The sequence below is a fragment of the Sorex fumeus genome, unplaced genomic scaffold (assembly GCF_029834395.1).
Source record: "Sorex fumeus unplaced genomic scaffold, SorFum_2.1 ptg000051l, whole genome shotgun sequence".
NCBI classification, from domain to species: domain Eukaryota; kingdom Metazoa; phylum Chordata; class Mammalia; order Eulipotyphla; family Soricidae; genus Sorex; species Sorex fumeus.
In genome coordinates this window covers 5,861,817-5,887,782 of record NW_026606108.1, presented here as the reverse complement: position 1 = coordinate 5,887,782, position 25,966 = coordinate 5,861,817, and the positions used below count along the sequence as shown (strand labels likewise).

General features: G+C 60.5%; 2 protein-coding genes across 2 annotated transcripts in view; both read right to left on the bottom strand.

Annotated features, from left to right (window-relative positions):
- On the bottom strand, nucleotides 1-4,125 carry LYSMD4 (LysM domain containing 4). The gene is made up of 3 exons (XM_056124717.1): nucleotides 4,067-4,125; nucleotides 2,824-3,128; nucleotides 1-528 (listed from the first exon to the last, which is right to left on the bottom strand). The coding sequence occupies exons 2-3, from the start codon at nucleotides 3,118-3,120 to the stop codon at nucleotides 1-3; spliced, it is 825 nt and encodes a 274-aa protein (XP_055980692.1). The 5' UTR covers nucleotides 3,121-3,128; nucleotides 4,067-4,125.
- An 8,211-nt stretch (nucleotides 4,126-12,336) lies between these two features.
- ADAMTS17 (ADAM metallopeptidase with thrombospondin type 1 motif 17) overlaps nucleotides 12,337-25,966 on the bottom strand; it is an 85,817-nt gene continuing 72,187 nt past the window's right edge. Inside the window, exons 17-23 of the mRNA XM_056124716.1 lie at nucleotides 20,589-20,746; nucleotides 18,494-18,656; nucleotides 17,821-17,956; nucleotides 15,565-15,769; nucleotides 13,567-13,719; nucleotides 13,104-13,281; nucleotides 12,337-12,491 (exon numbers count right to left, since the gene is read on the bottom strand). Of these exons, the coding sequence (XP_055980691.1) occupies nucleotides 12,337-12,491; nucleotides 13,104-13,281; nucleotides 13,567-13,719; nucleotides 15,565-15,769; nucleotides 17,821-17,956; nucleotides 18,494-18,656; nucleotides 20,589-20,746 (1,148 nt within the window). The remainder of the gene's footprint in view (nucleotides 12,492-13,103; nucleotides 13,282-13,566; nucleotides 13,720-15,564; nucleotides 15,770-17,820; nucleotides 17,957-18,493; nucleotides 18,657-20,588; nucleotides 20,747-25,966) is intronic.

Sequence of the window (25,966 nt, the reverse complement as noted above, 5' to 3'; positions counted from 1 at the left end):
CTACTGCTCTGGCCTGGGGGTCGGGCCGGGCACTGCAGTCTGTGCCCGGGAGTCCGTGTGGGCCGCCGAGGTGGCGTTCCAGCTCCCAGGGGCCTCGCCAGCCGCCTGCATTTTAAAGTAGACCAAATAAAACAGGGGCAGGACAATGCCGACGAGGAGCAGCAGCAGGACCGCCTTCCACCAGCGGATGCCCCCGTGGGCGCTGTCTGTGGGCGCCCGGGCGGGAGCGGGCAGCAGCGGCTGGCCAGCGGGGTCCAGGGCCATCTCGGTCTGCGCCGCACGCTCGATACTCTGGTCGATGTCCCTGAAGAAGCGCGTCAGAGGGCTGGGGGTCCCGGGCACCCCCGCCGCCGGCTCGGGGGGGTCCTCAAAGGTCACTCTGGTCTCCGAGGCCGGGCTGGGGACGGGGCTGAGCCCGTGGCAGGCCTCGGTGAGGACGCTGTAGCTATGCACGGGGATCCTGACGCACCGCAGGCCGTGCAGGTCCTGCTCCCGCACCAGACTGTTGACCTTCTTAAGGTCGGCCACCTGGGGAAGCCACGAGAGGGTGAGCGCGCACGCAGAGAAGGGGCGCCGGGGAGCCCACCCAAGCTCCCTGCCAGCCCGGTGGGGGGGGGCTGCACATGCCGCAGCCTCACCGTCACCCCAAAGATCGGCCAGATTCACGTCAAGGCACTTGGCTTCAAGCGCCATCAAACACCCGTGCAGAGACTCATGGTCTTCAGAAGGTCGCGGGGCCCTTTTTCACTTTATTATTTATTTATTTATTGGAGGGGGGCCACAGCCAGTGGTCCTCAGGATCTACCCCTGGCAGGGCTTGGGGGACCATGTTGAGTTCCCGGGGTCGAACCCAGGTTGGCCCCATGCAAAGCCAACGCCCTCCATGCTGTGATTTCGCTCTGGCCCCCACACGCTTGGTTTTGAAGCAAAAGCCACCAAGGCTCCTTCAGGAGAAGGGTCATCAGGAAAGGGGAGTCGGGGCTGGAGACTCGCCCCTGAACGTGGGTCGTCTCCCACCCCCCTCCCCCCCGACTAGAGGTGATTTAGGACTAGGGGGAAAAGGAACACAGGCAAAAGTTTTACCCGAAGTGTTTAATGGGGATCAAACCCACATCTTTAAAAAGGGGAGGGGCCAGAGAAGCGGGGGTGGGGATGGGGGTGTTAGGGTGCTTCCATGCTAGGGCACCGTGAGACCCCATTCCGCCCAGCACCCCCAGGGACAGCCCTCCCAGCCTGGCACTGTGAGAGGCCCTCCCCAATAGTAACAGTAAATTGAAATGGGGGCCACGAATCAAAGAGGAAGCATTGGTGGCCCCCGGCCACTTCTCCCGGTCTCACTCATACACACACAGAAGGGGCCCGAGACAGTGGGAAGGGCGTCTGCCACACCTGTGGCTGACCAGGTTCTCTCCCCGGCACCCCATATGGTCCCGAGCCCCACTAGGGTGGTCCCTGAGCATCACTGGGTGTGGCCCCCAAACAAAACTAAACTAGCAGGTGTTCACAGCCCCAAGCTCCAGGCTACTGGCAGTTGTTTTGATGAGGAGTTAAAATCTACACCCCAAAACCAAAGCCTCAGGGTCCAAGACTTGACGGGTACACAGCAAAAGCCCACAGGGTGTCCAGGTGAGAGAGACCGGACGTGCCTCAGTCCCCTGCTGGGCCACCCTGCAAGTAGCCGGGTGACGTGGAGCTGCACTGGGCGTTCGTTCCCCAGGGATGCACCTCAGCACCCCATGGGACCAGACTTGGACCTCTGGCTAAAAGGATAAGAGATGGCTCAAGGATTTTTTTTGGGGGGGGGGTTGGGCCACACCTGACAATGCTCAGGGCTGACTCCTGGCTCTGTGCTCAGGGATCATTTCTGGTGGGTGCACTCCGGGGACCCTATGGGGTGTTGGGGATTGAACCTGGGTTGGCCGCGTATGAGGCAAGTGCCCTCCCCGAGGTGGGTAGAGGTCACAGGAGGTCACAGAAAGGGCAAGACGGTGTGAGGGTGTGAGCAAAACGGCTCCCTATAAAGACAGCATTCCAGAAACACTTCCTGACTTACTTTGCTCGGTAAACCACTCTGAAGGCTAGAAACACAACCAGAGAGAAGGCGTTACACAGGGACAGGCCACGAAGCCGCGCCGTGCAGACCTCAGCCCCATGCATGAGCCCCGACTAGCAGGACTCAGGAAAGGGAGCCACGACCCCACAGAGCACAAAGCCAGGAACCGCACAGAGACCCCCGCCTGCCTCCCTCCGGGTCCTTCGAATCTTACATCAAACGTGCAAACGTGCTCTTTTTTTGTTTTAATGTTGATCTTTTTACAGTTTACTGCGGGGGGGTGGGGGGAGTGGAGGGCGGGCCGGTTCCTAAAAAGTTCTCCGGTATCCATGCAGTGTAGGGGAGGAAACTCGGGGTCTCTGCCAGCATGCGTCTAGCCCCTGCGTGCACCGACCGGCTGCATGCACCCGACTCTTTGACCTACAGCCCCCCTGGCCCCTGGTTCTTTGGTTCCACGGTTCTGGGGATGGAACCCAGGTCTCCACATGCAAGGTGCTTCTCCACGGAGCTATGTGGCTCCTCCATGTTTGCCTCTGGCCAAACGCTCAGCATCGCAGAAATGCAGTTTGGAGGCGGGGAGGAGAGAGGAGGTCCGTGCAGTGGCCCCCGCATCCCCACCCTGAGATTCGCCCCTCACAGACAGTGCCGCACCCACTCCGTCTCTCGAGTTTGAGCCACACACGGCGGTGCTCGGGGCACGGAGCCTGGGTCAGCGCGCTCCCCGCCGTCCACTGCTCCCGGGGCACATGCCTACATTCCCAGGGTCTTACTTGGCATCCGTACTGGAGGGCGAGCTTGTAGAGGTTGTCCTCCTGTGCCACTGGCCGCTGCATCAGCACCATGTTCCCCGCGCCTGCCTGCCCCGGGGAGGGGGCAGCCTTCTTCCGGTGCTCCTTGCCCCGGGGCCGCAGGGCCTGACCACCGTTGGCCACCACCAGCTCTTCCTCCTCCGAGGAGCCCTCCGAGCCTGCACCTCCACTCTCAAACACGTACACATGGCTGGTCCGAGTCCGACACACAGCGGCTGGGCCCTGGAAGGTCGAGCTTGGCCCCTCCTTCTGCCTCATTTTCCGAACTGAAAACCAAACCCCAGGGTTAATTCCAGAGACTCGTTGTCACGGAACTCCTCCTGCACCCAGACAAATGCGGGCGCCCCATCCTGGCCACCTGCACCCAGACAAATGTGGGCCCCCTGTACCCAGACAAATGCGGGCGCCCCATCCTGGCCACCTGCACCCAGACAAGAGTGGGTCCCCAGTCCTGGCCGCCGTACCCAGACAAATGCAGGTCCCCCGTTCTGGCCGCCTGCACCCAGACAAGGGTGGGCATCCCGTCCAGGGAATATGAAGCGGACGGGAGTGGGGCTCAGGGGTGTGCCTGGGAGCGACGGGCGGAGGCAAACCCCCCAACTGCGCTCAGCGGAGAGGACGCCCCCCCAAACTCTGGTGCACAAGCCAAGGGCTCCCAGGCGCCGCGTGCGAGGGCGAAGGTCACGGCCAAGGTCGGGCCACCCGGGGTCACATTCCCCACGGGGAGGTTCAGGTTTCGGGGTCACGCCCTGACCCCAAGTCTGCGGCGGGTCCCGCACAGCCCGAGGAAAGCGTCAGAAGGGGCCGCCCGGGCCCCGCTGGGCGACAGGTCGGGTCCGCTCCCCGGCCCTGCACGGGAGCCCCGGCCTCGGTTTCCCCGGGAGGGCTGGCCTCGGTTTCCCTCGGGGCGCTTTGCGAGGCTGGGGTCATCCCATAAAACAAGAAACAAGAAACGAGCGCTGGCCAGCACCAAAAAGCCGGAGGTGCCGACCCCGCGCTCAGGCCCGCGGCGCCTCAACAGTCCACCAGGCACGACCTCTGACCTCCGACCTCGGCCACCTCGGCTCGCCCGCGACTGCAACAGGAAAGTCCCCTAAACCACAGGGAAGTAACCCGACAGCACGGCGACGCGCGGCGCCCCGAAGCCCGGCGCGAAGCCCCCCACCGCGACCCTCGCGGGGGGACCCCAAGCAGGCCCGGGTACCTCAGCGTCCAGGCTCGGGCCACAGCGCCGACGCGCCGGCCCTACGGCTGCGACTATCAGCTGATTGGCTGTGAGTATCAGCTGGCCGGAGGGCGGGCCGGCAGGCCAGCCAATGGGAGCAGTGGTGGGCGGGCCTGGACGGATCTCGCGGAGCTGAGTGGAGAACGAGGCCGGGACTGGAGGCGGGGCCAGGGCTGCGGGCGTGGCCAGTCTGGGAGGGCGCGTGGTCCGGCGGGCCCGAGGCGGGGCCAGCGCCGGAGACAGGGCGGGGCCTAGGCGGGGCTTGCCCCGGCCCGTGGACCGGCTCCTCGCTCCGCCGGATGCAATTTCGGCCAATCAGGTCCCCGGACGGCCCCGCCTTCCCCGAGCTCCCGAGTCTCGGCTCAGCCCCACGTTGGTCACCTGGTCAAGAAACCTCGGGCCGCGCCCCGTGAGTCAATAATCTCTATCGAGGCAAGATGCTCATCCGCCCCCACTCCTTATTTGGTCTGTGGGTCACACCCCCAGATGCTCAGGAATCACTTCTGGCGGGGCTTAGGGGGGACCCTGTGGGGTGCGGGCAATCAAACCCAGGTAGCCTGCTTGCAAGGCAAGTGCCCTCCCGGCCCCACGTCGCTCCAGACCCCGCCCCCGGAAACCTTCAGTACAGTTTGGAGGGCGTTGGCCTTGCACTTTATCCTCGGCATCCCTTAGGGTCCCCTGAGCACCGCCAGGAATAATTCCTGAGCTCAGTGCCAGGAGCAACCCCAGAAGGGTGTGACCTCAAAATAAAACACAATGGCTGTGAGCCGGTCTCGGATGCCCTGCTATCTCATCCCCCGAGGCCTTACCTTGGAAGCAGCTGGAATGCCTGCGGACTCTCCTCTGGTTCTCCAACAGCGGTGCCTCTCCTAACCTTTGCTGGACCCGAGTTTCCGGAACACAGAGCTGCCAGTCTAGGGGGAGAGCCTCTTGTTGAGGAGAGACCCGTTAAACAGGTGGGGGGGGGGGCACAGCCGCTTCCCACAGCTGGGACATGCTCCGGGCCGTGGTTCCTAGGACACCAGGGACCCCACTCCGACTCTCATAGCCCCACTTCTCGGGCACCTTCTCCGCTGGACCTGCCAACCACCTTTTACCTTTGCCTCTGATCTGGCTGTAATTCCTGACATCTGGCCTGGGCTCACCCGGCTGCTGGTGATCCTTAAGCCTCCGGGACGGGTGACCGTGGGGGAGCTCAGCTGCAAGTTCTGCGTTTGCAGGAACAGACCCTCGGGGAGCACCGGACTTGGAACATCCTGAGAAAGTACCCTGGGAGGCATAAGCACTTCTGGACTGCTGCGCCCTCATCTGTCACGGGTAATACAGCTGACAGCCCCGGTCACACCCCCACTGCTGCGCCCTGGGAGTCAATGATGTGTATGGGGGCAAGATGCCCTGAGCTCTGTCCACTTGAGGGCCAAGACCAGCCCTGCCGTCCCAGAAGGCTCCAGGTCACAGTGCTCTGCAGGGTAGATCAGGAAAAGGGACTTGGAGAGGAGGGCAAGAATGCAGACAGCTGGGGGAGATGCTGGCTTTACAGGAAGTCAGTCACCGGTTCGATCCCCAGGCCCCCCCACCCCCAGCACTGCCAGGAGTAAGCCCCAAGCATTGCCTTTTTTGGTTTGGTGGCCACAAACCAAACAAGGCAATGTTCCCTCCCTCCTGCAACCATCTAATTCACCATTAGACCCCTGCCGGCAATGGGGTCTCTGCCTTCCCGTCACAGTCCTCCCTTCACTGTTGGGCTGGAGAGAGGACCCCGGGCTGCCCTGGGCTACCCGGGGCTGCCCCAGGCTGCCCCGAGACGCATGCAGGGAGTGCGCGTGGCCGCCAGAGGGCCATGTGGCACCACCGTGGGCCCTGCCTGGCCCTACATGCTGGCGGCTGTCCACACCACAGCAGTGGACAGTGGGCAAAGGGGCAAAAGCTGGAGGCCATCTCTTGTCCCTGTAACACCCAGGGGCACGGTTCCCGCTGCCTCTGTGAGCACTGAGCTAGTAACTCAGTGGAGATGCCGCGGGTGGGGGTGTAATCGGCCCCTCCGGCCTCGTCCTGGGTGCACCCGCAGACAGAGGTCTGGGAGCTGGACCGCAGGGTCGCAGCGCGGGCTCTGCATGTAAGAGTCCCGAGTTCAGCCCCCGGCACCACCTGGCCCCCTGCCAGCTGCGGAGGGGCCTGAGATAATATCTTTTACCGGGACTGTGCCAGGGGCGGCAGCATTGGAGGGAATCATGAGCACTGCGGGGGCTCCCCCAGACCTGCGCCCAGCAGCGCCAGTGGCTAGCCCCTGCTGTCTGCACACGCAGGGCTGGGTGACCCCCTCCTGCCCTCACTGCCATGTCCCTGCACGCGCTCTCTCATTTCCCTGCAATGCTCCTCCCTCACCTGTGGAGCGCCCAGGATAGACAGTCTTTGACCAGGACGGAACTGACCAGACATTCCCTTTGAGTTTTTTTTTTTTTCTGGTTTGAGGCCACACTCACTGGTGCTCTGGTGCCATTCCTGGCTCTGAGCGTAGGAGTGCCCCCAGCAGTGCTCACAGACCATATATTCAAGCGTCTTCCCTTCTGTTACTATTATTATTATTATTTTGGTCTGTTTTGTTTCTGTGTCATATCCAGCAATGTTCAGGACTTACTCCTAGCCCTGTGCTCAGGGATCACTCCTGGCAGTGCTCAGGGGGCCATATGGAGTGTAAGGATTGAACTTAGGTAGACCACATAAAAGGCAAGTGCCTTCCCTGCTGTACTGTCTCTCCAACCCCCCAAATTCTGGGAGGTCATGGTGGGGAGACTTGGGCCATACCTAACAGTGTTCAAGAACCCTATGTGGTGACAGGGATCAAACCGGGGTTGGCCGCATCAGGGAAGTACCTTCACTCCTGTACTATTCTGCCCCCATCTTATGGCTTTTATGCCTTCATTCTTTCATTTTTTGTGTGTGTTTAAAATGTATTTCAGGTGTTTTTTTGTTTGTTTTGTTTTTTGGGCACACTCGGAGAGGCCCAGGGGGGTCACTCCTGACTCTGCACTCGGGGATCACTCCTGGCCGTGCTCGGGGGATGCCAGGGATCAAACCCAGGTCGACCACATACAAGGCAAGCGCCCTCCCTGCTGTCCTATTGCTCTGGCCCCTCAAGTCTATCTTTTTCATTCTGGTACTTCTCCCTAATATTCTCTATTTTGGACTTATTTTCTTGGTGGTTCCCCTGGGAGTCGCTGCAGCATCTTAATCATTAACCATTTGGTTTGAGCAGAGCAGGCCCCTGCTGAGGGCAGACTCTGGAACTGGCTTCCCAAGCCAGGGCAGCCCCCGAGGGCTGGCCGTTCACACCACTCGCACTCGGGGTCACCGACGGATCGAGGGAGAATCCAGGCTGAAGCCCCATCTGAGCCCCACAGAACTTCTCTGTCACCAGAAACCGCCTTTGGGTGGATCTAGCTGAAGCCTGACTCCAGCTCCAAGGGGAAGTTCTCAGGTTTCGGGAGACAAAGCAGAGTCAATGGCATCCGAGAGGGGATGACGTTCAGCAGTAACCGAGCCCTGGTCGGGGTCTGATTGCATAGGGGATCCAGGGGCTAGAGAGCTGCCCAGATGCTGAGCTCTGGAAAAACAGTAATTAGCATTGGACTGTTTTGCCTCAGGGAGGAAGCCCCAGATGGCATCTCTTGCGTTTTTCAGAGCTCCCAACTGAGACCAAATGAGAGAGGGGCTGCGGGGAGAGTTCCACGGAGTTCACGGGTTCTGCTCGGCTGGTGCGTGAGATTTCCTTGCCTTGAGGAACTTTCTGGATGATCACAGGGACACGAAAGTCAACTCCAGAAGCCAAAGACCAGAGCTGCAGATTAGCTTCTGCGTGCAGCCGGTCCTGCTAGCATTAATTATGTGGGACCCTGTGTTTCTCTGGACCTCCAGGCTCTGCATAGGTGCTCCGTGGAGCTTAATCCACAGCCAACCTCTGGGCAGGCTCCTCCGAAGCTGAAAAGGACCACTTACCCCATAGGTGTGTGGGCCCCAGAACCCACCCAAACCGGCTGTGTGTGGGGGGGAGAGGTTCGGGGAAAATTCCCTGCTGGGCTCTGAAGGCAAAACTTTAGTTGGCGAATTTCCTGGCCTGTCTGAAGTCATAAAACACATCTCACGTCACTTTCTCACAGTGGTGGAAGTTGCAAAATGGTCTCTCTCCAGTCGTAAAAAGATCAAGTTCCACATACGCGTCCAAGCTCTGAGAAAATCCAGCCCCCGCTCTGCGCACCCTGGCTGGGACCTTCCTGGGGAAAGGGGACCGTGGAAGTTTCTTTGACCTTTTACACGCAGAGGACACTGGTTGTGGGTGGGAGGGGTGCAGAAGGGTCCCAGCCGAGACACTGGGGCAGCTTTTGAGGCCTTGTGGTTGAGTCTCGCAACAGCACTTTCCACTGACTGTTCGAGGGTGCCCCTCCATGCACCCCGGGGCCCCTCCAGCCACCAGGAAGGGGAGAAATGTTTAGGGCTGGTGTCGCTTCAGTAGCAGCTCAGCTGACCTGGACGTGGGCTTCAGGCAGAAACCAAGGTGGACACAGGCTCATGCCTGGCCATTCTCCTGTGACACCTGTCACGGCCGATGCTTTTAGATCCACAGGCTCTGAGGGCCTTGCGAGACGGAGGCAGAGCTGGGAGAAAGTCCCGAGGGCTGGCACCCCGGGAACTATCATCAGCACCATGTGGTGCTTATTTTTCCCACTTTAGATTCTTTTGGGGGAGTTGGGGCAAACCCGGTGGTGCTCAGGGATCACTCCCAGTGGAGCTTGGGGGCCCTATTTGGGGGCTGAACTGGGACAGCCCAAGTGCCACTCGGCCCGAGCAATAGTCCAGTCGGGAGGGCACTTGCCTTGCACACAGTCAACCTGATTTCGGTCCCCAACATCCCATAGGGTTACCCAGCACCACTAGGAGTGATTCCTGAGTGCAGACCCAGTTGTAACTCCTGAGCATCACTGGGTGTGGCCCAAAAACCTAGGGAAAAAGAAAATACCATGTATCTAGCAAGCAACTTCCCTGCTGGACTATCTCTCTCTGACCCTCTTCCTTTTTCCCATTTTAATGCCATTAACTGCACAGCAGGTCAGGGCTCTGAGCCCACCCAGAATTCAGGGGTCTGGACCCTCTGGGAGGGAAGGGGCTTTGACTGTCCATGTGAGGGCTGAGTGGGGCCAGCCCATTGAAACCCGCCCCTGGACTCTTAATGCACCAGACACAAAGCTGGTGCTCCGTGGCTGTGGCTGGTCTGTACAAAAGCTCAGATAAAAGTGCTCAGGAACTGGAGAGACAGTACAGTGGGCAGGGCACTTGCCTTGCATGCAGCCAGCCCAGGTTCACCACCCAGAATCCCATAGGGTCCCCCAAGCCCTGCCTGGAGTGATCCCTGAGTGCAGAGCTAGGAGTTTTCCCTGAGCACAGAGCCAGGAGTGAGCCCTGAGCACAGAGCCAGGAGTGATCCCTGAGCACAGAGCCAGAAGTCAGTCCTGAGCTCCGCCGGGTGTGGCTCCATCTGAGGGGAAGCCACGAAGGTCCAACAACCGGGCAGCTGTAGACACGGCCCATCCCGCTGGCCTTCTTTCTTCCCCAAACGTTCCTCTTCCTGCTTCTGGGAATCAGGCCTCCATAGTGCTATCCAAGGGTCTCCAGGGACACACGCAAAGGAATGTGGGGGCCTGAAGCCCGTTTGCAGGTGCAGTTCACCCAGGGCAAGGGGGTTCCGGCCTGCCATCTCCACATGTCCAGTGCAGCTGGGGGTGGGGGGGTATGAGGATGTGTCTGGGAGGGTCCTGGGTTTCTCAGCAGGGGGGTGGGAGGCTCTGAAGAGCTCCAAGCATTCTGTAAAGCCCTGCATGTCCTATAGTCGGGCAGAGAACCACAGCAAAAGGGAGAGAGAGAGAGAAGAGGAAGGGAGGAGAGAGGTGTGTGGAGGGGTCAGTGTGGGAGGCAGTGTGGACTCGACTCAGCAGGTTTTTTTTTTTTTTTTGGCTTTTGGGGCCATCCCGGTGATGCTCAGGGATCCCTCCTGGCTCTGCACTCAGGGGTCACTCCAGGCAATGGTTGGGGGACCTTATGGGATTCTGGGAATAGAACTCAGGTCGGCCATGTGCAAATTCCGGGCATAGAACTCAGGTCGGCCATGTGCAAGGCCAACACTCCCCGCTGTCCTACTGCTCCAACCCAACATGGCAGATCTGGTCTCTCTGGAGCTCCCCTACAGGAAAGGAGAAACACAAGCTTTCAGGTGGGGGCACCTTTTCCCCTTGCCAGCCTTGTCCCATGGGGCCCTCAGGATACCCCCATCAGGGTCAGGAGCAGGGGTGTGCGTGGAAGAGTCAGTGAGAGCAGTCTGGGGGGGTCCCTGCACCCCCACACAGCAGGGGGCACACATGGACACATGGACTCTTCGCCCAGCCCAACTGCATAGGCAGGAGGCCCCAGACCTGGCTAGCACCGCACGGGCTGGGGGGCCCCTGGCACCATCCACCACCACCGACCACTGCTGGCCATGCCAAGGGCTAGGCAGACCCTCCAGACAGCTGCGCAGAGACGGAGGAGTCAGTGGCCACTTTATTCAACACCTCCAACTCGCTTCCAATGGAATCACACAGTTCCCGTCTCCCAAAGGGGGTGCCCGGCCAGGGCTGGGGCTGGGGTCGGGGGGCTGGGGGCTGTCCTGTCTTCCCAAATCGTCGCCGACAAAAGCAGAATGTACAACACCGTGGAACAGTGGGCAAGGTGAGTTAACTGGTGGGGGGGGGGGGCGAATACAGTGCTCCAAGAGCCAACAGCAGTGCCGGAGGGGCTGGGGGGCCTTTGCCGACACTCCCCCAGAGTCGCACCAAGGAAATAGCACCATGAGAGCATCCGGCTCAGGGATGTGTCCCTGAGGGGACAAGGCTGGAGCTGACGGGGCGGGGGTGGGGGGTGGATGTGCAGCTTCTGGGCCAACCCAGAGGATCAGTGTTTGCCACGAGGCCAGCGTGGGCATCTGGGCCACCAAGTCCAACCCGACTGCTCGGGGGATGGCTTGGCGAGTCCGGCAGCAGAAAGAGCGCCAAAAGGAGGCGGAATTCCGCCCGCCCTGCATGCAGGGCTCAGGGTGTCTCGTGGCACAGCCGGGTGGGGGTTTTCGGGGCACCAGGACATGCCTGGCCCCGAGAGCCTTCTGCCATGCTGGGAGGGGAAGTGCAGGTGGCCTGGCCGGGAAAGAGACCCTGTCCTAGCCCTGAAGCACCGAAAGATTCGGGGGAGGTGGGCACATGGCTTCACTCTCTGCCCGTAGGCCTGTCAAAGCAGAAGCTGCCCAGGGGACGGACTCAGCACCGAGGAGGTAGAGAGTGGCCCCTGCCCCCTTTCCTGCCGCCCCCCAGCACAGACAGACACACACACACACGCGCGCATACACACACACACACACACACACACACAATTAGCACCAGGACCACGGGGGTGTGGGGGCCTTCTCACAGTCAACCTGTAGCACCATCGACCCTCCCACCCCAGCCTGTCCATGCCAGGGGCCCTCCGGCCATGCAGAGGCCCTCCCTGAAGTAGGGTTCTGAGTCCCGCCATGAGGAGGTGGACAGTGACCAGCCCTGAGCCTGGGCGGTGGGGGCCCCAGGCTGAGCCCTAAGAACCGTCCAGCTCCCAGAGCGGACAGCTTCTTGAGTCCAGGCAGGCGGAGAGCTCCGGATGTGGGGGACCTGCCCGTACCGGACACGTGCCCCTCAGCACCCTCTAGCTGGGGGTCAGCCGTCACCGGATCTAGCACCTGGGCACAGAGCACTGGAACCCTCCCATTCGGTTCCTGAGGGGAGGGTGGCAGAGGTGGCCAGTTCCAGCCCTTCTGAAACACTCTCCCCATTTGGCTGTGGATGCCAGCTGTCAGGGCAGGGCCTTCCAGAGAGGGGGCAGAGGCAGTCCCGCCTCTCAGAACAAACCCTTCTAGAATGCTCGCGTCTCATATGTGGGGGGCCCAATTCCCACCACAGGACACACAGCAGCAGAGTTCGAAGGTCCCTGCGGAGCCTTGCACCGGTGTCCCTCGCTCATGGCCACCCACGGAAGGTCATGGATGGACTTGGGGTTGGGGATGGCGGCCGGCCAGGGGCTGCAGCCATCACTTGGCTTCAGGCCGGAAGCCACATCCCCTTCTAGGTGATGGGTGGGGGGGAGGCTGGTGGGGGGCGGGGGCCGTGTGTGTGCTTAGGAAGGCGGGTGGCGTGGGGTCAGGCGCGGGGCGGGGGCAGCTGGGTGGCGTAGAAGTCCCGGCAGGTCTGGCAGCAGCGCTGGTACCACCGCATGTCCTGGCACAGTCCCTTCTCGCGGATGACCCGGCAGTAAACCGTCCACTGGTCTCGGGCACACTTATAGGTCAGGGCAGCTGAGGGGCGGGCAGAGAGAAGGCAGGGGTCGCGGAGGGAAGGGTGCAGTTGGGGGTCCCCGGTGGGATGCCTTTCGTGCTGGCTGCCCCCTCCCAGGGAATGCATCCAGGGTCCAGCCGCCTCAGGGGAGAGGCTGTTTGGTCCCGTGGGGGCAGTCTGGCGTGGGCTGGTGGTGCCCCTCATCCCCGTGCTCAACGCAGCTGTGTCTCCTCCCTCTCTTGGGCCGGTCCCAGGCACAGTCCAGGCGCCCGAGATCCCCAAACTCCAAAGTCCCCAATAATGCAGCTTTGAAACCTTCATTCTGTGTGTATGGGAGGGGAGGGGTCTGCTAGAGCGAGGGACGCCTCCCGGAGTGTCCATCAGGACAGGGGTCAATGTTGCTCTTTTCTGGGCCCTCACCAAGCCCCCTGCCCCTGAAAGTTCCCAGCAGGCGCTCTGCAGGGCTGGGAGGGGGTGCAAGATGGGGAGTCCTGCCTGCCCTGCCCACAGGACAGGGCACAGAAGAGAAAGGAACGGCCATGGGCACAGCCCTCGATGCACGCGTGACCCCCCAAACCGCCTTTCCCCGCGCTGTGAGGCCTGAGCCGTGGGGACCCTCCCAGCACACTCACCCAGGCGCGGGGAGGTGATGGTGTTGCCGCTGGCCTTGTGCGGGCAGGCGTCCTGCTGGCACTGCCGGTAGGCGACGGGCTTGGAGAGCGCAGGGCACTCGCTGCCGTGGCGGCCGGTGACCCGGTGCATGCACTGGACCACGCGGGACTGCAGCCCCTTCCCGCAGCTGGACGAGCACTGCGGGGACACGGCAGCCTCAGTGGGGCAGGATGCGAGAGACGGGCACCAGGCCCCACTGGTTTCTGGGGCGCCCGCTCCGTTCCCTTGCAATGGGGAGACCACGGAAAGGGTATCTGGGGCCGAGTACAGACGCGGGAGGCCCAGGTTCCATCCCCGCACGGCCCATGCTGCCCCGCACCCTGCCAGGAGCGCCCCCTTGAGGCCTGCCGGGTGGCCACAGTACAGGTGCAGGGGAGAGATGTGGGCATCCGCGGCCAAAGGGCAGGGGGCACCAGCACTCACCCTGGCCCAGTCCCCAGTTTTCCACTCGTAGCAGCCAGAGTGGTCCTCGCACGCCTCCTCGGCCTGCGGCCGCGTGGCAGGGTCACACCTGCCCTGTGAGTTGACGCATGTCACCGTCCGCCTCTGGGTACCCTTGCCGCAGCGGCTGGAGCACTGCAGAGAGAGGCAGCTCAGGGAGGCCCTGAAGGGACAGCGGAGATGCCCGGGGAAGCAGGGGGGGGGGGGGCTGGAGGCCAGGTCCCACTGCCCAGGAGACGCCCCAGCCACAGCTGGTGCTTGGGGGCGGGACCCCAGGTGGGGCCCTGCCCACCCTCTCTCCATGTCCGTCAGCCACGCGCAGCACATGCGACCACCGTCCTTGGGGAGCTTTGCGCCCCCAGGAATGGGACGTAGCTCTTCCTCCAGGGAACCCTGGTGGTGGAGCTTCGTCGAGACGGGCGCTTTTACAAGTGAGCTGTGTCAGCACTGGGGTCGCGGCGTCACCTGGAGAGGGTGAGGGTCTGGCCCCAGCACGTGGCATAGCGCCTGCGTGTGCGAGGCCCTGGCTTGATTCTGGGCACCGCAAAAGTCAAGGGCAATGGAGGCCTGCGGAGGGTTGCAGGGGGCTCGGGTGCAGCTCACCCGACCACGAGGCCCCGAGTCGGACCCCACAGCTGGCCTGCAGGCCCCAGAGTTCCTATAAAAAGTGAAAAGGCCGGACGTGGAGAGTCATGGGCTGGGCCCCTGCTCCTCTGGGAGCTTCTGCCCCCATTTTCTGCACCCCGTGCCCCCCCACTCCCCAGGCACCCCCAGGGCAACAGGTGTCTTGTGCCCACGTCGAGTATCCTGCTGCAGTGCCTGCCCCCAGTTCTGGACACGCTCTGTCCACTGTGTTCTGGTGCCTGTTGGAGTGTCAGCTGGGCCGTGACCAGGGTGGACGCAGGGCCCAGAGAGGACAGGGGCAGCAGTGTCTAGCCAGGCATGGAAACCACCAGGGCCACTGGCCTTACCTGTTGCCCGCTGGGGGTTTCTGGAAGAAGAGCAGGGGAGCTAGGCTGCGGCCAAGCTAGGTGGCAGAAAGCCCAGTTCCTGGGGGGCTGGCGGTGGGGGGCAGGTTTGATTCCAAGAAAGAAGCATTTTGCAGGGCCAGAGACAGAGGCCAGTTGGGCAGGGGCTGGCAAGTGGCTGATCCGGGTTCGAGCCCCGCCAGGAGGGATTCTTGAGCACAGAGCCAGGAGTCAGCCCTGATCACTGTCAGGTGTGGCCCCCAAACCCTGATAAAATAAAGTGTCTTTAAAAAAGAAAGGAAGGAGGGGCTGGAGCGATAGCACAGAGGGTAGGGTGTTTGCCTTGCACGCGGCCGACCCGGGTTCGATTCCCAGCATCCCATATGGTCCCCTGAGCAGCGCCAGGAATAATTCCTGAGTGCAGAGCTGGAGTAACCCCTGAGCATTGCTGGGTGTGACCCAAAAAGCAAAAACAAAACAAACATAAAAAGAAAGGAAGCGGGGAGGCAAAGGAGAGGGAGGAAGGGAGGGTTTTGCTTTGCTCCCTGGGTTGCTCTGAAGGAGACTGAGCTGGCGGTGTGTGGGTTGCTCTGGGATCAGGTTCAGGCTGAGGAGAGAGCTCAAGAGGACCCGGGTTTGATCCCCAGCCCTGCACCATTCCCTATCGCCAGGAGAGCCCCTGGGGAGTGGGTGCGTGTCCCCCAGAAACAAGATAAACCCAAACCACAATATCCAAGATGCATCGCGCATCTCGGGTGGAACTGAGAGCCGCCCGAGGGACAGGACAGTCGAGCGTTTCTCTTCTGGGTTTCTGGGCTCTCAGCTTTGCGTGGAAAGTCACTCCTGGCAGTGCCCAGGGCCCCGCAGGGGCAGGGATCAGCCCCAGAGCTGGGTCTGCTGCTGGATAAGTGTGCTCGCCATGGACCCTGGGGCCCAGGCAGGGCGGGAAGCCTGCCCCCTGGAGAACAGCGAGACGGGAAGTAGTGAATCGTGTTGGCACCCAGACACCCACCTGTGACCACTCCGAGGCCTCCCAGATGGACAGGCAGTCCTGACCCTCGCAGCTCTGGACAGTGGCCGGCCGGGGACCCTGGCAGTAGAGCGGCCGGGTGGGGACGTGAGTCCCGTTCTGTAGCTGGTACATGCAGGTCACCTGGCGGTGTTGGGTGCCCTTCTCACAGGGCGCTGAGCAGGGGCTCCACGGGCCTGCCGCCCACCTGCAGGGGTGACAGGGGCGGCTGTGAGGGGCTTCCCTGGCACTCCCTGACAGAGCTCAGCAGAGGCTGGGGCAGAGCCAGGGCTCAGTGGCCGGGCCTGGGCAAATATCCCCGCTTCCCCTTACTGCCGACGCTGTCCACACAGCGGTGAAGCTCCCGCAATTCACACCACTGACAAGGAACCTCGTAAGGGGAACTAAGAGCTTTTAGCCAAGCACGCACGCACTGTTAGTTTTTTAGTTTAGTTTTGTTTTCTTTCTTTTTGGGTCACACTCAGCGATGATCAGGGGTTCTTCCTGGCTCTGCACTCAGGAATTACTCCTGGTGGTGCTCAGGTGGACTATATGGGATGCCAGGGATTGAACCCAAGTCAACCACACATGCAAGGCAAACGCCCTGCCCGCTGTACTATCACACTAGCCCCACAGCACACATTGTTAAAAAAATAAAAATGGGGGCCGGACTGATAGTACAGCAGGTAGGGCATCTGCCTTGCATGCAGTTGACCTGGGTTCGATCCCCGGCATCCCATCTGGTCCCCCCAGCACCGCCAGGAGTAATTCCTGAGTGCAAAGCCAGGAGTAATCCCTGAGCATCGCTGGGTGTGACCCAAAAAGCAAACAAACAAAGCAAAAATCACCAAGTGTGGTCAGAGAGATCCTGCATGGCCACAGCGCGTGTGAGGTGCGGGGGGACCCCAGCTTACCCCACAGCACACTCCGGCAGCCCTGGTGGTCCCCGCAGGGCCCAAGTGACATGCCTCTGGACCTGAACACTGAACGCTGGCTTTTTGGCAGAGACTCACCACCAGGCTTCGCCTGAGCCCCACCCCACCCCACCCCACCCCACTCCCCGCTGAGCATCACTGACATGACTTTAAGCTGACCTGTCAGAGAACAATCTAGAAGTCCCCCCCCCCACCGCTACACTGATGGCAGACCACCCACCAGTCCGCCTCCTGCTGGGCTGGACCCCTCGCCGGCACGGGGTTCCCAGAAAACCAGAACACCCTCCACCTCAGCCTGACACGTCGGCTCCCTCTCAGCGCCGCTGGCTAATAAACCCACCAGCAGTTTCCTATAAAAAGGCACCGTGGGGGGAGGTCGCCATCCCTCCGGCCCGCCCAGCTTTTCCCTCCAGGGGAGTTCCAGCTTCTCTCCCCCGGACCGAAGGCAGATGCCGGCCAGATGTGCTTCAGGACTCGAGTCAGCTGAGTGCCCACTCTGTTGGGGCCTGGGCACCCAGCTGCTCGGCCTTGTTGGAGATAGACATAGGCGCCAAGCCCGGCGTCTGCGCTGTATGGAGGCCTGCGGGAGCTGAGAGGCAGCAATGAATCCTGCACCCAGTGACAGCCTGCCGACAATCCCCACCACCAGGGAGTGGGGGGGGGGGGAACCCCTGCCCGAGTGCTCCCGGGAGAGCTCAAAGAAGTCATTTGGTTTCTGGCATTGTCCACCAGAGGGGACACGTTCTCCTGTTTGCTTCTGAGACCCTGGCATAGGGTTCCCTAAACGCTGCGCTCGGAGTCACCCTTAAGGATCGCTGGCGTAGCCCCAAAACAAAACAAACAAACAAACAAAAATACCAAAAAAGGCCATTTTTGCAGGAACAAGCTTCTTGGTCTGGAACTGCAGAAGTTCCCTAAATACCCATTCCAAGAGGTTTCTGTCCCATACGCTTTTCTAGGGTCTTTTTTTGTTTGGTTTTTGTTTTTTTGGGCCACACCCGGCCATGATCAGAAGCAGCACACAGGGCCCAGAGGTCAGCCCAGCCCCACACACCGTGGGAACCCACACAACGACGTGGACACCTCTCTGACCTGAGACATGGTGGCTTGACAGTCCCCTAGCGGACACTATCCGGCAAGGCGGGGGGAAAGTCACACACTGCTTCCAGCCAGCAGAAATCACTTCTCCCCCATGGAGGGCCACCGCCTTCACAGTGGTAAGGCCTCAGGGGCATGTTGCTGTCCCTCGGGTCTTTCCTCTACTTCCCACCCAGCATGGTGGCCCCTGCCCCAAGGATTCAGGCATGGGATGGCGGGTCCTTACCGGGACTGGCAAGGGTGAGCGTTGCATCTTCGGACCTGGGGCTCAGGCCGGTTTGCCTGAGGACAGTCGCTGTTGTTGGCGGGCGTCGTGGTCTTGTTCACGACGCGCATGCAGGACACAATGGTTCTGCGCTCCCCTGAAAACAAAAGTGGCCAGAAGTGAGGGGCAAGGGCCACCGGAGCCCTTCCCACGGATGGCCAGAGGGACGTCCCTGCCATGTGAGAGGGCCGTGTGCAGGCCGTGAGTGGGCAGCATGGCCAGAGCAGGCGGTGCTCAGGGCTGGCTCCTGGCTCTGCACTCAGGTACCACTCCGGGGGGTGCTGGGAACCCCATGTGGGGGACACACGGGGATGGAGGCCCATCCCCCGTCCTGTGCTGGGCCCACGGACGATGGTGTCCAGGCTCCGGGAGGGGACTGTGGCGAGCATACAGCCAGTTCTCGATGGCCCCCTCCCCTGAGGACTGTGTCCCTCTCTCACCATGGCGCGACCATGGCCAGGAGGAAGAGGTGTTGGGGTGCAGACCCATCTTTGGGGCCGCGCTCCCCGGAGGTGGCGTCCTGCCCGAGAGGGTGTGAGGTCACTTGGCTCCTGCAGACTGGCAGAGTCTGGCAGTGATGTCTGACACGAGTGACCCCCTTCCCCCGCCCCGCCCAGCCCGTCCCCGGGCTCACCCCCTCCACACTGCACGCTGCAGCCTCCCCAGCCGCTGTGGGTCCAGAGGAACAAGGAGTCTGGGGGCTTCTCGGGCCCGCCCTGAGGGTCATCAGCCGTGGAGTTGACTGGAATGGTGTATTCGTAATGGATCCCGTAATTCTGATCGTGAAACAACAGCACCTGGATCCACAAACTCAATCAAAGTCTCCTCTGAGGTGGGGGGAGCCACGGGGGCGGGGCTGAGCGTGACGGGGGGCGGGGTTGGGCCCGACGGGGGCGGGGCTGATGAAGACAGGGCGGGGCTGGACCCGACAGGGGCAGGACTGAACCTGACAGCGCCCCCCTCCAATCTTCTCTTTGGGGTGACTGGCTCTTTTCTGGGGTCTAAACAGGTCGTACCTAGGGACACACCTTTATCTCCCCTTGGGACTCTCGGAGGCTCTGCTTGGTGAAGCACAAGAGGTCATCCCCACGTGGAGAGAAGGGGCAGGATTCGGGGACAAGCAGGTTTGTGCGTTTTGGGGGTGGCTGCCCCTTAGATCAGAGGAAGCACCTGCCATAGGCGATCTCTGTACTAGTAGCTTCCTACCTCAAGGGCGTGCTCTGAAAAGCAGCCCGCATCTCCCTCACCCATCAGCACCCGGTGGGGCAGGGTCGAGAGCATAGGGTGCCTGAGGGACACCTCCTGGGAGCCTGCCTGCCACCAACAGAGGCTGATGGTGGTAGAGTTCTGAAGAGCCACCCCCCCCCCCCCGCCCCGCCGAGACCCTGAGTGTGGAGTGGGGGCTATCCTGCAGCTGGGGACCCGAGGTCAGGAGCTCTGGAGGGTTGGGGGGTGTGGCCTGCGCCTCATTCAGTGACACCCAGGACAAGCCCTTCAGTGGAGATGGATTGTAGGCCTCAGAATCCGGCCCACTAACAGCTCCCTAGTGGAAGCTGCAAGGTCTTGCTGGGGGTGTCGGCGGCCCCAAGCTCAGCTTGGAACCCGCCTCAACCTGGGGCGAGCCAGGCAGGGTGCCAGAGGCCAGAGCAACCCAGTCCAGCCTCTCCCGGGGGTGGTACTAAAAGCATCCACTCCTCCAAGAAAGAAGCATCTGGAAAACTGACTACAGTTATTTTGTTTTCTTGGGGGGAGTAGGGGAGGGTGCTTTGTTTTTCAGCCCTTTAAATGAGATCTTTATTATCTCAGTATGGGAATGAGACTGGGGACCGAGGGTCCATATGAAACCAATTTCATGCCGATTTGCAGACACGTACAATATCTGTGTGTGCCGGGTGTGATTAACTCCAAGTGCAGGTCGCTGCGGCTCTCGGGTTCTCCTCACCTCGTGAGCCACAGGGAGACAGTTTGGGGACAACAGCTTTCTACGTGGAGCTGGAGCACCCTTTGCTTCTGGGGGATATGTCTGAGAGGAATGTGACCCGAGTGTGCTGGGGGGAGGTGCTCCGGGAATCGACAGGGGTGCCGCTGCCTCGCCTGGTGGGGCCTGAGTGAAACTCGGCAGAGTATCTGCTTCAAGGGGCTGTGGAGAGCACCAGGGAAAGACAAGACGCAGCTTATCTCAATGCTGGTGGAGAAAGTAAATTTACATGTTAACAGATCTGTTGCTACGTATGTGTGTGTGTGTGTGCGCACGCACGCACATGCACAAAAACTGAACCCAGGGCCTCTCACATGTGAGATGCAGGCTTTAGCACAGAGGCGCATCCCAAGTCCTCCCTGGAGAGGTTCTGAGGTTGACTTTTTTTTTCTTTTTGGGTCACACCTGGCGATGCACAGGGGTCACTCCTAGCTCTGCACTCAGGAATTATCCCTGGCGGTGCTCAGGGGACCAAATGGAATGCTGGGAATTGAACTCTGGTCGGCTGCGTGCAAGGCCAACGCCCTCCCCGCTGTGCTATCACTCCAGCCCCTGAGGTTGACTTTTGCTCTCACTTTTAGCTGCATGGAGATGTACCAGGAAGAAGGATAACCCCTCCTTGGGGGTCTCCACACACCAGGTACATCCCCCTCCTCCTCCCCTCGGCCCCAGGAACCAGCGCACCCCTTCCTTCCCCCACAGGGCCCTGGGAAGGAGCCCCAGAGCTGCAGCCCTGGGATGGGCACCTCACCATCAAGTGCAGCGGCGTCTCGGTGGGCCCCTTGGCAGAGATCTTCTCCCACAGGCCCCTCCTGACATAGCGGACGGTGGTGCCCGCAATCTGGAACTCGCCGGGCAGCGCGATCTTCCAGTCGCTGTTGATGGATCTCTTACTGGAGTCCCTGAGAGCTGGGGAGACACGCACCGGCTGGGCCTCGGCACGAGAGATCCCATGGGGTGGGCGGGTGGACCACCCGCATGGGGCGTCGAGGGTGGTCTGGCTTGCCAGGAGCTCTGCGCCCAGTCACAGTCCCCACATTGCCTTGCGGCTCTAAGGTGGCCTGGACAGCTGCCGGCTGGGCTGCTCTCACGGGGGGAGGGGGCTGACCACAATGTCTCTTAAGCATCTGCCCCCCTGGCTAAGAAGTGGGACGTTTATCCTAGCAACACGACGGACTCTCTGACACACTGGGGTCTGCGCCGCGCATGGACATAGCCTGGAAGTGGGGGAGGCCAGCATCCCCTCCCTGGACACTCGGCCCACCACGCTGCACCCAAAAGACTGGGTGAGGCCAGGGGTCAGTCCTGGCTGACTGGCCATCAAACAACTTTTGCTTTTCCCACCACCCACAGCTCATGACGGCTCAGGGTTCCTGGGCCTGGGGCCTGTGAGATTCTCCACTGTCTATTTCAGTGTGTTTTTGAGGAAAGAAAACCAGCGGGGACCAGGAGCTGGCTCAGGGCTCATGGCATCTGCTTGAGATGCGAAAGGATTCAAGTCCCATCCCCGGCCCAGCGCAGCCTCAGACACTGCCTGGAAGGCCCTCGAGGCCCCCCCTGAGCACAGCCTGGGAGACTCCCAGGTTGGGAGTCATACCCCTTGGGGCCAGAGTGATAGTACAGCATGTCTGCAATTGCACATGGCTGACCAGAGTTTAACTGCCAACATCCCACAGGGTCCCCTGATTACTGTCAGGTGTGATTCCTGAGCAGAGCCAGGAGTAAGACCTAAGCATCGTCGATGTGGTCCCCTCCAGCCCCCCAGTGCCCCAAAAGGTGTCATTCCTTCTGTTCAGTGACAGAGCATCTGCTCCAAACAGCACCACCCAGCAGGGGCTTCTGGGAGGGTAATAGGGCTGACCTCACGCTAGACCAGCTCTAGGCCCAAGCCCAGGAATCATCGCTGGCCTGTGAGAGGCCTTCTGGGCAACCTAGAATAAAGAGTTGCCCTCTTCCCTGTTGCCTGGAGATCTAACGCAAACCCAGCTTTGCCCACGGGTGACAAATGGCCGCAAAGCTCCTGGATCAAGTCTTTCCCAGGATGTCAGCTTCGGCTCCTGGATCCAGCCACGCCTGAAGCTCATGCCCAGCCACTGAGAAATGGATGTGGGTTTCACATGTGCCTGCCAGTGGCTTGCAGTGGCTTGCAGTGGCTTGCAGTGGCTTTTTTATTTTTTTCTTTTTAATTATGAAGCATGGGGCTGGAGACAGAGCTTCAGAGAGCTGGAGCACAGGCTTTTTCTCCCAGCAGGAATGCTCCCCCCAGCACCACTGGGTGTGGTCCCCCAAACCAAGATGATGATGATGATGTGGAGCCCACTTTAAACCTCCTCACATTTGCAGATTACCTTGTGCGCGAGGGTTCCAAGGTGCCAGTCACTACGTTCCGTGCTGAGATATTGGGAGTTTCCCAGGGAACCTGAAGCGTAGGGCCCAGCACCTGATTCCAAGAGCCTGTGGCCCTAGCATCTGTGGGGACATCCAGCAACTCGGCAGCCAAGACCAGGACGGATAGTGCAGTGCACAATGAGAAAATGGGCCCAGGAAGCACCGGAAGCAGAGGGAGGCCATCCATGTAGGAGTACTCAGAGAGCAGGGGGGTGAGTGCCATGGGGCGGAAGTCCTGGGCACCTCCCATGCACGAGAACTTTCCATGGTCCTGCTCAGAATGCTGGACAGCTGCCCCCAAACCACCTGTCTGGACCTCCCAAATCCACATCCGCAGTGATTTTCTCGAGAGTAGGGTGGACCCAGCACAGCCCTGCTGTGGATTCTCCTCTTACCATTGTTTCACTTGCCTGGATGGATCCTCACAGCAGTCAGACAAGCGCCCTCCCACCAAGACCCCTGCCAGGCTGGTAGTCTCCTCATCACTGCCTCCTGCCCTCCGGCTGGCTGTCTTATAAGAAGACAGTATTGCATGCACACCATACAACACGTATGTTCAATACATACCACATGCAATACGCATGCTTACAGAGAGCTCGTGTTATTGGTCAAATACTGGCTGTCGCAGGCCCACTGGGAGACATCAAAAGGTGGGCAGGAATGTTGGTACCATGCAGAGCTTCCCCAGACTCTACAGGGAGCTAGGGTTAGTTATTCCTTCCCAACTTACTGAGGACGGTACCACCTCAGGCCCCACGAACAGAAGCACACAGGCTCTTTGTCTATAAGCATTTTGAGATTCATTTGAAACAAGAATTTGGGATGGGGGTGTTGTTTTTTGGGTCGCACCCAGCGATGCTCAGGATTTACTGCTGGATTTGCACTCAGGAATCACTCCTGGTGGTGCTCGGGTGACCCTATGGGATGCCGGGTATTGAACCCAGGTCACCCGATGCAAGGCAAATGCCCCTTCCCCCACCCCTGCCGCTGTAGCAGGAGCCAATCAGATGGTGGTGCCTGCTCTGAGGTGAGTAAGAGCCAAGAGCAGAGTGGCTCGGTCTGACCCCACCGGCTCAGGTCTTTCCTACCTTGGTCACTTCTGCCTGGCTCAAAGCCCAGAGATTCACACCAGACTCTGAAATCCGAATTTCCTTTTGTGCATTTTGCTGGAGGCTTTGGACGCCTCTTTTGGTTTGTGTTTCTGGGTCATGCCCAGCAGTGCTCAGGGCTAACTCCTGTCTCTGTGCCAAGGATCACTCCTAGAGGGGCTCGAGGGATGCTATGGAATGCCAGGATTGAACCCGGGCGAACTGCATGCAAGGCAAATGCCCTCCCTGTTGTCCTATTGCTCTGGCCCCTTTAGATGCCTCGTGAGCACTCAGGGCGAGTTCTCTGGGGCTGAGGTCACTGAGTATTGTCCATTTCCATCCCCAGCGCTTCTCTCTTCCCAGATGTCTGGACAAGACCCCCCCACCCCACTCTTGAACACGTGGATGCTGGGTAGAAGGTGGGTTCACACCCATAAACCCAGGACAGGGGTTTCTGCGTGCTGGGCCTGGATCCTGGTCAAAGCTGGGGGGGTGCGCGGGGGGCACGACCCAGTCCAGCAACTGGGAAAGCAGATTCAGGCTTCTCAGTCTTGGCTCTGCAGGAAGAACACAGCCCACAGGGAACCCACTCCTGGCACAGAGCTGGCACCTTCTCTCCAAGGGGGCCCTGCCAGCTACACCTCAGCCCAGGCTGACAACGGCAGAGGCATCCCCTATGGCAGGGGCTCTGGGGCAGAAAGCCAGGCCGCATGGGCTGAAGGCAGGTGGGGGAGATTCTTCAGGAACCGCTCCCAGCAGACGGGAGAGCGAGCACGGCTGGGTGGGCTCCGGGGACCACAGGGCTTGTCAGAAGGAAGCCTGGTTGCCCCAGTAGTAAGGGGCGGCATCCTGTGAGCCATGGTGCATGGCTGCTGGGCGGAACGCTTCTCGTGGCTGGTCTGTATGCTTCGGCCATGAGGGCTCTGTCCCACGCTGCCAGGAGTGATCCCCGAAACAAAGGAAGCCAGGCTGAGAGTGGCCTCAGATGGGCAGAGGGACACGGCTCCATCTCCCAGGGAGCCCCTGGCCACCAGGTCAGGGGAGTGGGACGCGGCTGCGCAGGCATGCATCCGGCTGGGTCCGCAGGATCCAGGAGCTGGTGCAGACCAGGGCTAAGCACACAGCTCTGCTCTCCAGAACCCTGCTGAGCTCTCCACCCCTGGCTATGCCAGAGAGATTCTGAAGAGGCCACAACCTGCAGGCCCGGAAGTGGCTGCCAGCCACTGAACCCGCCCCCAGCCCTGTCCTTGGCAAACAAGAAGCACTTGGTGGGACCCAATGTTCCTACCAGCAAAGCATGCCCTCTCTCAATGTTTCTCCACCTATATATGTATATGTATATGTATACACACACACATATATTTTTTTTTTTGAATGGGAGAGGGTTTGGGTCATACCCAGCAGTGCGTAGCACTCATTTATTTATTTTGCTTTTTGGGTCATACCCAGCGATGCTCAGGGGTGATTCCTGGCTCTGCACTCAGGAATTACTCCTGGTGGTGCTTGGGAGACCATATGGGATGCTGGGGATCGAACCCAGGTCAGCTGCGTGCAAGGCAAACGCCCTACCTGCTGTGCTATTGCTCCAGTCTGCGCAGTGCTCACTCTTGAGTGCTCAGGGGACGCTTTGGGATGCCAGGGATGAAACTAGGGTCAGCCATGTCCATGGCAAGTGCCCTCCACACTGTCCCATCACTCTGGTCCCAAGAGTTCAATATGTTTGTGATACCTACAAAGGCATGAATGTGGCCAAGGATAATAGAGTATTCAATGAATCAGGGATCAATGCTGAAATAAAAGCAGTTGTGGGTGACATTCTGGGGGTGCTTCTGCCGGAACGATGCGGCCGCAGCCTGGAGGCCTGGTGGAGCCCTCAGTGACTGAGAGACTTCCTGCAGCCCAGGCCTCCAGATGGGACCCGTGAAGTCACAGGTTGGGGGGAGTCACCCCCAAACACCCGGGGAGTTTGAAATCACCCTGAGACAGGTACCTGGAGCAGGCCTGGGGCCAGGAGCTGGTAGAGCCTGTCGGTTCCAGGGGGCAGAGCACAGAGCTAGCCCTGACAAAGAACTTGGAGATGCTACTCCCACCCCCAGCCCCCCTGGCACTGCAGGCACCCACAGGAGGCTGGAGTGCATTGGGAGAGGGTCGAGAATGTCTTCTCTGCCAAGATGAGCACAGTGATCATGGGGCACCAGGCAGGAGTGGGACCTTCTCTGCAAAGCTGGGGATGATTATGTCGGGGGTGATGAGCCTCGGGGAGTTGGGTACCGCACTCAGGGAACACGGGGTCCTTTAGCGTTTCTGTTAGTTTCTTTTTTCATTGTTTTTTGTTGGTTTTGGACCACATCTGACAATGCTTAGGGTATTACTCTTGGCTCTACACTCTTGACTCAGGGATCACTCCTGGCAGTGCTCGGGGAACCCTAGCACTGGGATGCTGGGGATCGAACCCATGTTAGCTGTGTGCAAGGCAAATACACCCCCTGCTATCCTATTGCTTGGGTACCAAAGTTGATTTCTTTCCTTCTCCAAGGAATTATCCACAGACAGCACACCTGGGCCAATTGGAAGCTGGGTGGTTCAGGAGCTTTCCTGGGGCTCCGTGGCTCAGTCGGGGTTGGGATGGACTTAAGCCTCCTCCCTCTTCCTC

Excerpts from the sequence above, each read along its gene's own strand:
- LYSMD4 (XM_056124717.1), bottom strand. The coding sequence starts at position 3,120 with ATGAGGCAGAAGGAGGGGCCAAGCTCGACCTTCCAGGGCCCAGCCGCT. Across the intron at positions 529-2,823 it reads CCCTCCAGTACGGATGCCAA|GTGGCCGACCTTAAGAAGGT; the intron begins GTAAGACCCTGG and ends TGGCTTCCCCAG.